General features: G+C 44.5%; 1 protein-coding gene across 1 annotated transcript in view; it reads right to left on the reverse strand.

Moving 5' to 3' along the window:
* The window catches only part of ttyh2l (tweety homolog 2, like), a 36,773-nt gene extending 22,470 nt beyond the window's left edge, over positions 1-14,303 (reverse strand). The window contains exons 1-3 of the mRNA XM_083648489.1: positions 14,090-14,303; positions 7,884-8,056; positions 1,139-1,250 (exon numbers count right to left, since the gene is read on the reverse strand). Coding sequence (XP_083504615.1) covers positions 1,139-1,250; positions 7,884-8,056; positions 14,090-14,218 — 414 coding nt within the window. The 5' untranslated portion in view covers positions 14,219-14,303. The remainder of the gene's footprint in view (positions 1-1,138; positions 1,251-7,883; positions 8,057-14,089) is intronic.
* Between the last annotated feature and the right edge of the window lie 293 nt (positions 14,304-14,596).

The following is a 14,596-nucleotide window of genomic DNA, read 5'->3' on the forward strand; positions in this document are numbered from 1 at the left end:
CTCCCTCTCTTCTCTCCTTCTATCCACCCTCAGCCTCTCCTCCCTCTCTTCTCTCTTTCTAGAGAGAGTTTCTTTCGAGTGTTGCAAGGGAGGAATCCCTATTTACAAATGCAGAAGCCCCGCTCATTACTGCCCCTTCATGGTGATACGCTGCTCTGATTGAGACAGATGCACACCCCCAGTAACTTGGGGGAAGGGGGGGGGGAGAGGGGGTGTCTCACTCTCTGGTGTTTACCAGCTCTAAATCAAATTAAAGTTTGCAAGCGCAGGGAGATGGCGGGCCATGAACAGTTCATAGCCCCTGTTTGCATATCATCATGGCTTAATAGATTGCTCTTTTTATTTATTGACTTCAAATGTGAACAACTGGCAGAATATAAACACAACAGTGGGCCTGAGCTCTATCAGTGGCTTAATTAGTGAAAATACATGATCCACACGTTCATGGCTTGGCCAACTCACACTACTTTTTTCCTGGAAAATGAGAAAATTGCAACTGGATGCTAACGAAAGGAATTAAGTTCCGTGCGTGCGCACATCTAACGTCCTTAGGGCCTGTGTCCACCTAGCGTCTTTTCCTCAGGTCCAGCGTCTTTTTTCAGTTGTTTCCAATGGGGGGAGAGCGTATGTGAGCGCACACGGACGTGTAGAGAAAGTGCAGAGTGCCCAGCGTCTATTTTCGGCGTTTTTGTGCGGCCGACTCCCAGCGCTCCCAGCGCTTCAAGCTGAAAATATTTTAACTTTTCAGAAAGACGCTGGTGTCGGCTGCTCCTTTTCTGGTAACTAATCGCAACAGAGACAGAACGGCTCAATTGTGGGAGCAGATCGGCTAGACACTTAATATTTCTGGTGAGTGTTGTGCTTACTGCTTTTAATAGCGTAGCCTACCTGTGTTATTAGCTTGCTAGCTGTCAGCTATCAAGCTGAACTAACGTTACTTGCAGACTGCTTCCTTGTATATTGTGCGCTGGGATCAACGTTCCCCAGCGCACTCCCAGCGTTTAACGTCGGAAAAAGACGCTAGGTGGACACAGGCCCAGGTGGGTCTTCAAACGCACACGTCCTGCTCCAGTGCAATGTGAAGCTGTGATTATGTGACGATGGGTAGAGGAGCAGGGCTTTGGCATGTGTCTCTCACCAGATTGTTGATGCCACTCAGAGTGTGATTGGCATTGTAGAGCGCGTAGGTCAGCTGGTACACCCCATCATTGGTCTCACTGTTGCCATAGAAACCCACTCCCACAGCCGAACTGTGAAAAGAGGAGATCAAGATGACAAACACATATAAGTAATCCTCTATTGCATCATATTGCTTTTTTCAGACTGTGAGACGATCACAGGACAACTGAGACAGAGTATTGATCATTTCCCAACACAGAGATGGATCGACAGAAGATTTGTATTTTATTTTATTTTATTCCATTCTTCCTTGTGAACCTTCATTAGTATAACAGACTGACTCTAAAAAAAAGTATATAGTCAAATAAATAAGTGTGAAAGTTCCAAACTGAAATAAATACAGTAAGTGTGAAAGTTCCAGTTCTAAGAGATTGAGGCGGGCGTCCGGGTAGTGCAGTGATAGATTCCCTGCCTAACATGAGGGTCACAGGTTTGAGCTCCCGTGTTACCTCCGGCTTGGTCGGACGTCCACACAGGCACAAGTGGCGGTGTCTGCAGGTGGGAAGCCGGTGGGGTATATGGTCGCGTGCACTCGTGCCTCCTCTGTTGGTCGGTCGGGGCACCTGTTTCGGCGGGGGGAGGGGAACTGGGGGGTAAGCCGTGATCCTCCCACGTGCTACGTGCTGCCGGTGAAACGTCTCGCTGTCAGGTGAAAAGAAGCCGTTGGCGACTGCACATGTATCGGAGGAAGCGTGTGCTAGTCTATGGCAATGACCGGGTGAACAGGGGGAATTTGCCAAGTACAACGGGGAGAAAAATTCCAAAATGTACTTTTGAGATGACCGGCCGGGTTTGGATCCACTTTGTACCTTAATTTTTCTACTTTCTCCACCAATCTTCTCCTCCTGGCTGCCACATGGTCTGGGAAGTGGGAAGTGGGGCCTAAGAGGAGCCAAAGCTTTTTCATTCACTTCTTATAGCTCTCATCTTCCCTCCATCAATCCTCCCATCTGTTTTGATTGCAGTTGCCTCTTACATTCATCTCATGCTGTGCTTAAACATATCAAACTTCTCTTCTTTGCACTCGTGAGTGAAACTCCATCAGAATTATGTTGGGCCAAAAACGCTTCTTATTTCCCACCAGTCTGCCAGTCTGCGACTCTCCCCAAACCACTGTGATAGAAACGCTTAGTGTGTGGCCCTGCGCTGTCGGCGCCTAGCCTTACTGCTACGGTGTCAGCCTGCACTGACATGAGTAATGAGACAATCTCATTATATTTGATAGCGGTGAGCTAACTCTGCATAGAGGGCACGGGTTAGGGACACTTTGGGCAGCTCTAGGCCCGGGCGGGGAGCTCATCAATCACACTTTGGATAGGAGGAGAGCAGAGCAGGATCACTGTTAATGGGATACTGTACTGTACCACACACATATATGAATAGGCGCACGCGCATGCACACACACACACACACACACACACACACACACACACACACTTGCACGCACGCACACATACACATACACACACACACACACACACACACACACACACATCAGATCATAGTCACTTTGCGGGACATTACAGACTTACATTCATTTCATGGAGACTTAGCCTAACCCTAACCATAACGACTACTTACCTAACCCTAACCTTAAAAAAGGGACACTTCACCATAAAACATAAACCATAAATGCAAATTTTGCATAATGATCTCACACATCTGAAAACTGTAAACCGTTTTGTAGACAATAATTTAGTTTAGTTATTGAGAGTTGATTTGCGTTAAGTTGATGCCCGTGATGTCATCGGAAGGCACTGAATCATTGGGTTGTATTAATTACAAGTGTTCTGATGATGTCACCGGTATCAACTTCACTCAAATAAACTCTCAATAAAAAATAAAAACTCTCAATAACTGCAAATGAATGTCTGCAAAACTGTTGACAGTTTTCGGACATGTTTTTCAGTTAAGTGCCCCTTTAACCACTGATCCAGCAGAATCCGCTTTTTTCCAAACTGGGGAGACAGATTTTGTCCCCAATTGGACAAGCTGTCCCCAATTAACTGATATTAAGTCTGAAATGTGTCCCAAAAGTAGCCTATGACACACACATACACATGCACACACACACACACACACACACACACACACACACACACACACACCTGCACACGCACACACTTCGAGTAAGAAATTAAACTTCCGATGCAGTCTCAGTATGAGTCACACGTTGAGGTCATTTAACACCTTCTGTTCTACCAAAGCCACAGGATAACTATAAGCCAGACAGCAGGTAGGTTGATCCTGCATCACCTCCTTCTGCAGAGTGGGGGGAGTTTGGACGTGGGAGGTGAAGATGTGGGGGGGGGGGGTGTCGCTCTGGCTGATACACATCCTGTTAGCATGTGTGTGTGTGTGTGTGTGTGTGTGTGTGTGTGTGTGTGTGTGTGTGTGTGTGTGTGTGTGTGTGTGTGTGTGTGTGTACATATATCTGTGTATGTGTAGGTGTTTTTGTGTGTCAGCTAGCACCCTGTCACCATAACCTTGTAAAGGATGATGGATAACACAGCGGGTTTCGCTGCCATTACGTCAGCTTCCTCTTCCCCCAGGTTACAATGAGACAGTGCCACATAAACCAGTATAACCCCCCCCCCCCCCCTGTCCTTATCTGAGTGAATGGACAGCATCACATGTCATTACAGTAATCCCCACAATCTAAACCAGTATAGACGTGGTTATAAACTGACTAATACAACTTAATATAGCTGTTTGCGAGAGAGCTCAGAGTAAATTGGACCGGTTTTGTTCACATCCGTTTTCCATCTGATGTGCGTTGGCGTGGACACAGAGCCCTTCATTCACCCCTGTGTGTGGCCAACGTCCTGACACAGGAATGACATTAATGGACCACTAATGACACGGTAATGACAGAGGGCGTCGTGGGTTTGTTTCTGGGTTGAGCCTGCAGGGAAGCATTAGTGTGTGTGTGTGTGTGTGTGTGTGTGTGTGTGTGTGTTGTGTGTGTGTGTTGTGTGTGTGTGTGTGTGTGTGTGTGTGTGTGTGTGTGTGTGTGTGTGTGTGTGTGTGTGTGTGTGTGTGTGTGTGTGTGTGTGTGTGTGTGTGTGTGTGTGTGTGGCTGGCTGCAGCTGGGGCTTCTAGCAGCAGCCAGATGGGCCAGAACGAAACTAAACCAAAATAACCTGTGACTATTTAAACGGCCCGTGGCTTGTCTCTCAGAATATAGGCTACGTGTGGCCCGCCACACAAACCTCTTCCACTCCTCGCGGCCACCATTACTGTCTTTCAGAGGGCTCACTTTAGAGAGTGAAGGGTAGCGTGAAGATACTGGTATCACATGAAACTAGATGACCTAAAAGGCATCCATTGCTACCATCCGTCCCATGCTAGCTTGTCGGGGAAGGGGGCGAAATAAAGCTCCAAATTAGGCTACATTTTGACGAGGGGAAAACTGGCATGGCCATTTCCAAAGGGGTCCCTTGACCTTTCACCTCAAGATATCTGAATGAGAATGGGTTCTATAGGTACCCACGAGTCTTCGCTTTACAGACATGCCCACTTTATGCTAACCCCATGCCGTTTTTGGCCAAAAACTGTTTTTGCTTTTGTTTTTTTACATGCCGTATAAATGTGTTATTTTACTTATGAGACAATTGGGCATGGGGATGCCAGCCATCATACTGTATAAATACATTCCATCATAATGTTTGAAGCCCACTCTAAATGTTCTACATTTGAAATAGACCAAACCAAACCAAAACACAATGTTTATTTTTTATTTTTAAAGGACTAAGTTGCCACTGAAATAAAATCCTTGGAGTACTATTTATTTATTAGTTTCTTTACTTATTTATGTATTTGTTTGTTTGTTTGTTTATTTGTTTATTTATTTATAAGCAGCTGGCCGGTGTCACAATGTGACAGTTGTATCAAATCATGTTGTGCATTGGAACAAATGGCCACACTGGAGGAACAAGTAATGAAAGGTAAATACCTAGTTACATTCTGTGGAGACTGGTGTATTTCAGCTCTAATAGCTCTCCACCGGGTTAATAGACACTGCCACAGAAACATTAAGGATTTTTGCAACATCGAATTTGTTTTCTCATCTAACTTCAATTTACCCCATTTAATCTCCCGAGGTAACATATTTTTCATTTTCAAGAGCTGGGCAGAAATCATAATTTAGAGTGGCGCAGCAGTCCTTAATGTGCTATTTCTGTTATCAATTCCACAGAGCAATTGAGATGCAATTCAGTTTGGGGAAAAACCCTGCGCAGTCAAAGTTAGAGAATATGAATTAGGTCATCATGAATTCAGTACATGAGATTGAGTCATAGGCAATAAAATCATGTTTAAATGACATGAAAGGACACGCTGTGCTTATTTCAGCTAATAGAAATCTTGTGAGCGAGCAGGATAGAATGACCATTAGCAAGTCCAAATTTATGTGGGAGGAGGCGGGGCTTAGAAGCAGCTTTCCGCCACACAATCCAGTGCGCGAATGTCTATAACTCTATGATTGATCCCACAACGATTATGTGACCGTGTGCTGTCGTGTATTTGTTTCATTAAAACCTTTTAATGTCCACACGCTCCTGCAGGGTGAGACAGAGAGCTGTCCAGGCAGGGAGGGGTTACCCCGTGCTCCTTGGCTAAGCAGCGTCATGCCTCAGCACTTAGCACTACAACAGGCCCTGTGTGCTGCAGCAGACTCTCGGTATGTAAACAGCAAAATAACTACGTTAAGGCCCAGCACTCAGATAGCTGTCACAAGATTAAGCAGATCTGTACAGTAACTCAATCGAGCCCTTTGGAGAAATCATTTGTACTCCTTGATTTCTATTCTACAGACACTATAGGTTCTACAGAAACTAAAGGTTGGAACTTGGAAGCCCAGGTCAGGGAATCTCACCTCACCCTACAGTAGCTCTCTTAGTATTCTCCTGTTGTCAGCTTGCAACTGCTATCGAGAAATATAAAGCAATCTGACACAAGTTTCCTTTGATCGTCATTTGCTTTGAAGTTTTCATGGTTCCTGTGACCAGAAATAACCAATTAAACAGCGGCTGCTGTGAAAGTCTCTAATTGAGTCACATAAAGCCCCTCATCTTCCTAAAGGTCTGTACTTTGGTCCATGTCCATGAGTCACAGGGATCATCACATGTGCAATACATACATAGACAATAGGTATATTGTCTATGTATCCATTGCACGTGTGCTTTACAGTTGAGAGTTTAATTTCCTCGGTTGAAAATATTATTCGCAAATCAGCACCGAGGGGGACTAAACGATTAGCCAATCAGCGTCGATAAACAGTGCAATGGGCGGGAATAATAACGCTGTTGTCAAGGGCGCCGAGGAGTAATAACAACAATGGTGGCCGCCGTAGACGAGATAGACGCTGCTATCGAGGCTGTTTTAAATTGATTAAAAAGTAGCCTACCACTTACTTTGAGATCTGAACAGCACTCTGCTTTGAAGGCATTTATTCAAAAGGGAGATTTTTCTCTCTCTCCCGACTGATTAGACTCAAGCCGATACATTGGTCTCGAGTGAATTGGTTAGGGAGAATGGAATTCCCCCTGGGGGATTCCCCTTATGGAAATCAGTTAGAGAGAAGGCAATGTCAGACTAGAAGATGAGTGTAATGACTGAGTTGACAATTTAGTCTGATATAAGGCTAGTTTAGGGGTGCAGTGATGAGGCTAGTTTAGGGGTGCAGTGGATGAGGCTAGTTTAGGGGTGCAGTGATGAGGCTAGTTTAGGGGTGCAGTGATGAGGCTAGTTTAGGGGTGCAGTGATGAGGCTAGTTTAGGGGTGCAGTGATGAGGCTAGTTTAGGGGTGCAGTGATGAGGCTAGTTTAGGGGTGTAGTGATGAGGCTAGTTTAGGGGTGCAGTGATGAGGCTAGTTTAGGGGTGCAGTGATGAGGCTAGTTTAGGGGTGCAGTGATGAGGCTATAGGCAGTGATGAGGCTAGTTTAGGGGTGCAGTGATGAGGCTAGTTTAGGGGTGCAGTGATGAGGCTAGTTTAGGGGTGCAGTGGATGAGGCTAGTTTAGGGGTGCAGTGGATGAGGCTAGTTTAGGGGTGCAGTGGATGAGGCTAGTTTAGGGGTGCAGTGATGAGGCTAGTTTAGGGGTGCAGTGATGAGGCTAGTTTAGGGGTGCAGTGATGAGGCTAGTTTAGGGGTGCAGTGATGAGGCTAGTTTAGGGGTGCAGTGATGAGGCTAGTTTAGGGGTGCAGTGGATGAGGCTAGTTTAGGGGTGCAGTGGATGAGGCTAGTTTAGGGGTGCAGTGATGAGGCTAGTTTAGGGGTGCAGGGATGAGGCCAGTTTAGGGGTGCAGTGATGAGGCTAGTTTAGGGGTGCAGGGATGAGGCTAGTTTAGGGGTGCAGGGATGAGGCTAGTTTAGGGGTGCAGTGATGAGGCTAGTTTAGGGGTGCAGTGATGAGGCTAGTTTAGGGGTGCAGTGATGATGCTAGTTTAGGGGTGCAGTGATGAGGCTAGTTTAGGGGTGCAGGGATGAGGCTAGTTTAGGGGTGCAGTGATGAGGCTAGTTTAGGGGTGCAGTGATGATGCTAGTTTAGGGGTGCAGTGATGAGGCTAGTTTAGGGGTGCAGGGATGAGGCTAGTTTAGGGGTGCAGTGATGAGGCTAGTTTAGGGGTGCAGTGATGAGGCTAGTTTAGGGGTGCAGTGATGACAGCAACAGAAGGGAATAATTGTACCTTTCAGACTCACCATATGATGAGACCGGTGACCACGGCGACCCAGGTGACACAGCAGGTGTCGGGCCTCTTGGTCTCCTCCTCCACCTCCCTGCGGCAGCAACACAGGCAGCCCAGGTACACTGCCAGGAGCAGCAGGCTCGCGGCCAGGCCCACCGCCCCAACACAGGCTAGGAAGAACAGAGACTGAGGGAGGGGGGAGGGAGGGAGAGTGGAGAGACCGAGATGTCAACATGTTAAAAAGGTGAAACATTGTAACATGGGAACAGAGCGAATCGGTTGACACACAAGTGGTGACACACAGCTGTTGTGCGTGTGGTCTGGAGGGGTTACGCTGGGTGACCCCCCCACCACCTGAAGCTTGACAACCTGACGGAGAACATGCCAGCGGTATCAGGCAACACTCATGTACAGATATGTCGAGGGCAAAGGTTAGCGTTTAGCTAGCTGACCCATCACTCATCAGTATCACTGCCTGACCAAACAGCCCACAGGGCACCTTGTTGTTGTTTTTTTCCTCCTGCCCATCGCCATAGCAACACTCTGGACTGTAAAACACAAACGGTCCGAGGCCGTGGGAGGAGGGGAGCATCATGTGACGAGAGGGCTTTCATACGGTCTTGTGATTCCAGAGCGTACAGAAAACACTCAAAGCCTGCAGGACAGAAGGAAAGAAGAATCGATTGATGTGAAGAAAGAAGAGAGGAGAACGTATTACAGGCTGCATAGTGCAGTGGAATGTGGAGATCTCAGAAAATCAATTAAGACTAAGTTCAAGGACATTGTGGCTGACCCTCAACGTGCTGAGATACGTTTTAATGAGCGCGAGGAGAGAGTTGAGACTAGCGTTCTTAAACTAATGCCTGAGCTGGGGTCCTAAAGACGTCTTGGTGCTTATTATTACCGTGGAAATGTGGTGAATTCAAAATGTGGAGCTCTCAACAATCCAAACAATAGCTTGAACTTTGATTTCACTTGCCAATCATTTGCATTTAACTTTAAAAGCTCACAAGTTCAGAAAGTCTGGGTCTGCCTGACTACTGTAAGCAGAGCTTGGCTTTGAAGTCTGTGACTGAAAGAAGTATATTAATATTATGTTGTCCTCAGTTTCACTAAACTCAGTCTAAAATAATGATGATTTAATATAACCATCATTCATGCTATGCTTTTTATAGAAGTATCTTCAGAAATGAAAACTTCCAATTAGAAATTATATAAAGACATTTAAGCCAAGGCAGAGTGACAGCGTTAAAACAATATCGAGGGTAGAATCATACAGAGAGAGTGACATAGTGAACACTATAGAAAATAGCAGGAACATTGACTTTATGCATGTTGCTTTGGGAATTAAGAAATTGTATCATGTTAAACGGCTTAGTGTTACGCTTACCATGGGAATACAAATATGTCACACAACCACTTGACCTGACATGTACAAAGTTAAAGGCATAATGTTGAAATGACCTTCCTGTGACAGCTTTGTTACAAAGTGATTTATATCTGTAGGCCACAGGGGGCATCCTGGAAGACAACGCAGCACACCACTGTACTGGTCTAACATTCAATCAATATAATCACTCACTAGCCTCTCCTTCTGGGAAATTCCACCCAGACATTTACAGTACTTCACAAGATTCACTTTAATAGCCACAGTATGTAATCAGATTACAATGATGTAATATTTGAATTAGGGTTGAAAGTTATTGACAACAAAATTGAATTGTGATTATTTGACAGACTGCAATTGCCATTTAAAGTTAACTGCGATTAATATCGGCACAATTTCTTCTAGTCATATTTTTTTAGAACATTAAATTCAGATAAAGAAAAGTGAAGCCGGATGGACAAACCCTGTCTTTATTAGTCAGTGACTTTGTAAAATAAAATAAAATGCAGGATTTACTGTAATTGAGTTTGATGAAAGGCTTTTAAAACACTGTTGCAGCATTCTCTAATTGAAGTGGGTGGCGACCAACTTTCAAACGTAAAAAATATATATATAAATAAATAAAAAATATAAATAAACTAATCACTGTTTTTTTCGGGTCATTGTCGAAGAGCCAGGAGTAGACTGGAGGACAGTGGTTCCAACCCTGCTCAAATGATCTGTCACTACAGTTCAGCTCAGGCCTTCATAAGCACACTTCTTCAGTTCAGTTCAGGCCTTCATAAGCACACTTCTTCAGTTCAGCTCAGGCCTTCATAAGCACACTTCTTCAGTTCAGTTCAGGCCTTCATAAGCACACTTCTTCAGTTCAGCTCAGGCCTTCATAAGCACACTTCTTCCCATTTCACCCGCTCCTCCTCTCATTTTACACTCCATTATTTTATAATTAGACATGCAGGCACTTCAATTTCCACTGACTGCCATCATGCCATAACAAGGCAATGACAAAGGCAGAGGGGAGGAGGGAGAGAGAGGGGGAGAGAGAGAGAGAGAGAGAGAGAGAGATGGAGAGAGAGAGAGAGAGAGAGAGAGATGGAGAGAGAGAGAGAGATGGAGAGAGAGAGAGAGGAGAGAGAGAGAGAGAGAGAGAGATGGAGAGAGAGAGAGAGATGGAGAGAGAGAGAGAGGAGAGAGAGAGAGAGAGAGAGAGATGGAGAGAGAGAGAGAGAGACAGAGAGAGAGAGAGAGAGAGAATGACTATACACACTATCTCAGCTCATTGGCCGGAAGTTCATTTACTTTTTCCCAAAGGGATTTTTTTTATAGCATAAGGAGGATCTTTGGTAGGCTTACTAAGTATGGAGGCCTGTTTAATAGGCTATAATTTTTGCAATTATCAGCAAATCCTTCCGTTGCTCCACTACACTTTCCCCAACAGACACCAACAGATCCAGCTGACAAAAGAAGAACATTGCTTATTTCCAGGCTTGAGAGGCTGAGTCAGGCCTATAGAGTGTCAGAGGGTCAGTGACTCCTACATGGGCTGACTGGGTTTTCAGCTGAGCCAGAGTGACACTGCTGGGACTGATGACCGCTGATGACCCACATGGACCTGGAGATAAATTACAATGAGCTCGGGACACTTCCTGTAATGGGCCTGCATTCACAAATGACCTGGGGCAAATGGAGCACACAGCATTGCATGGACACGCACACACACATACGCACGCACACACATGCGCGCACACATGCACGTACGTACGCACGTACGCACGCACGCACGCACGCGCACACACACACACACACACACACACACACACACACCCACCCACGCCTAAACAAAGTTCATATTCCTTGGGGGCTTGTTTTGTTTTGAAAGATATGCCTTTAATATCGAGAAAAGAAAAGAATGGATGTAATAAATGCAGCTCAAAATGAGATTCAATACGCAACATTATCCTCACATAACAATATATCAACAGTTTTAGAAATGGAGTTAAGATAAAGGCTCGGTTTTCTCTAGAGGGAATTTGAACAAGTTTCCTTGTCTAGCTTCTCGTATTTTGTTGGAATAAATCAAATACGTACTGCAGGGCACTGTCTTGTTAGCTTGGCACGTGTCATTAATTTGGTAATAGTTTCTCCACTTAGAATTACGCATGTCAGATTATGATGATCTGATCTGATATGTGACTTTTTTGTGTACCAGGCATTTTGCACGCTACGCCCGCTCGATTCCTGGGCTCGCCTGCCTTGCAGCTCGCTGAGCTGGCCCTGCAGCTCGCATACGCAGCTCGGCCACTGTGCGGCCTCGACCGCAGCTCGCCTGCTGCGTGGCCTCGCCTGCTCTTCTTCTTCTTTTGTGGTGTTTTATGGCAGTTGGCATCCTTTATGTTGCATTACCGCCTCCTTCTGGATTTATCCATCCACTGTTTCCCTACATTCTCATACCCAGCATCCGATCCCTTACCTCAAACTTCCTCCCACATCCAAAACCATCGAGCCTGTTCTGCTAGGAGCACTCGCTGTCTCTCCTCTGTCGCCTTGCCTGCTCTATTGATGCATGCACAGCTCAACTTTGCATCACTGATGATGTCATAGACATTGTGACATCATCAGTGATGTCACATTTGCACGAGTGTAACCAAAAACCACAATATCAGTACCACTGCCTATGACATCATCAGTGATGTCATAACATGTTTTTCCTCTTATGACATCACTCTGAGGCCATTTACACCTGGCGTTAACCTGTGTTTTCTGCCATCAGATTGCAATCTGATAGTGCTTGACCACTTGAAATGCCAGGTGTAAATGCCCCCAAGACACATTGAAGAATCTGATCGGCCAAACCACCTCCGGAGGTGGTCAGGGATGCATTGTGTATACATTGAACACAAGTGTAAATGTTCTCTCAATCTGGATACAGCAACTGTATGCGGATTGACAGGACAACCATTTTGGGTGTTAATAAGTTATCTGGATGTTATCTATATAAGGACAAACGCATGTTAACGCCAGGTGTAAATGAAATCAGGCTTATGTGGTCAAGCACAATCTGATTGTAATCTGATGGCAGAAAACGCATGTTAATGCCAGGTGTAAATGGCCTCTCTGACATAATCAGTGCCCATGATATCATCAGTGGGACAAAAATTGAAGCAAACAGAGAGACAGAGATTGCCCACTTGCCCCTTTATATAAGAAGATTAGATAGCCCAGTCCATCATGTATGGCAGTATTGACGTAATGTACTGTAGATGGGCAATTTCAGAAACAATTTTGACTAACTTTGTTTCTTTTTGTCGTCAAAGTTAGCTTCCTTCTCAACCACATTCTTCGTAATGATTTTGTCTCAGTATCCCCATCCCTGTTCAGGGTTATTTTGGACATCAAAATGCTTTAGCCCTTACCTACAGTATGAATGGCTTTAAACAAGCATTTTACTTGAAGGGAATTGGAATATTCTTCTTAAATTGCCACAGTGTACGTGTCTGGAGAAGGGAGAGGAAAGATGTACATCTATTGATTTTTCTCTCTCCATATAAATAGACCTCTTTTTTTCATAAAAAATCTATGTGCACTTGAAAGTATATAGAGGACAGCAAAAATAGAGCATAAGTCTTCACAAACATCACACGTTTTGAATGAGCAGTCATTCAGAAAATAATGTTGACTCCTATCTATATAATTCCTATCCATATATATTATATTATATTATATTATATTATAATATAATAATAATGGCATTCAGTGCCATGTTTTGTTTGTTTCAACTGAACGGGGGGATAGATTGTATTGAGTTGAGTACATGGACATGAAACATTTGATCATACTCTAGTTCATTTGCATTTCACCTCAGACAAGACAGGACACTGCTTTCAAATCTGAAATTTACCTAGATTTGATAGAAAGATTTAAAAACAAAATTTTACCTTTTCGCCAATTAACTAGGGCACTGCTATCACTAGGTTGACTCTACAGTACAGTAGCCTACAGTGCAGTACAGTACAGTACAGTACAGTAGTGGAGTACATTCGAGTTAAGTGTTGGTACTAGTAAGGATTTTGAATTATAACTGTTTCTGACTTGGATTGTGGTTGTTTTGATTCATCAAAGCGTTACTACTGTAAGGCCATTTACTGTACTGTACATTCAACCTATCATCATGTCACTAACTAGTGACTAACTAGTTAGTTAGAGAAAAGCTGATATGTTGTTCATCTTTCTATCAAATCTAAATTTCAGACTTGAAAGCAGTGTCTTGTCTGAGGTGAAACGCAAATGAACTAGTCATATGATCAAATGTTTCATGTCCTCTTTAATGCCATTTAGAGCAATGATCACCAAGCTAGAAGATTGGAACAATAAAAGAGTAAAGAAAAAACGTGTGTATACAGTAGGCTATATGCATGTCTGTATGTATATATGTGTTATGGTTGATGCTGTTACTCCCCTTCTCTATAACTACAATATGTCAAAGGAAAATATGCAAGCTAATACAGGTCATGTGTCATCATGTGAGCACAGTAGCCTGTACCCTTTCCCCCCCCCCCCTTACATTTGGACTAACAGTCACAACCACTGTGAGGGATACTGTACTGTATCAGAGGAAAACAACATTTAAACAGCAACTTTTACATCACTACAAACGTCTCAAACTACAATTAATAAAATAATAATAATTGTACATTTAAAGAAATACCATGCTTTCGAACTTCTTATGTGCACAACGGTTTAGTTTCCCTGTTCAGATTCTTTGTAAACTACCGTGCGTGCGCTTTTACGCACAACTTGTGCGGCACAAGTACAAGTAGTGAGGGGTTACCAACCTGCTGATAGCTCGCCTCCTCTGGTCTGAAAGTGTTGCCGACCGACTGGAACGAGAAATTGAGGTGAGGGAAATTGTGCAGCCAGTATGTCCACCACGGAGCAATGTAATCAAGTCTTGCAATGGCCATTCCTGCTTGAAAAGTCAGTCGAGCCGGACCGCTGACAGCTCACTCAGACACTTTTTAGAGACCTTGAAAGTCTCCAAATAGTACTACTCCCAGGCGCTGCAAAAAATAAAAACGCGACTTTGACAGTGGCTGCAATGAGAACATTAGAGAGGAAGTACTTCCTTTGGCATCATGCTCCCAGTCCCAGAGTAATGCATAATAACTAAGTCTATTTCGGACTCCTATTCCCATAGTTTGCGTACATTGTTGCGCAAATGGTTCCAAGTAAAGCGTTGACTGATGCGCTGCTCAGAGCGCAACCTGTTAAACTACACGCCACGGCTTCTCTGACTGCATGGGGGCCAAGCGCTTGGATCCGAGAGTAGACACGGGATCATG

The sequence above is a fragment of the Poromitra crassiceps genome, assembly GCF_964638095.1.
Source record: "Poromitra crassiceps genome assembly, chromosome: 13".
NCBI classification, from domain to species: Eukaryota; Metazoa; Chordata; class Actinopteri; order Beryciformes; family Melamphaidae; genus Poromitra; species Poromitra crassiceps.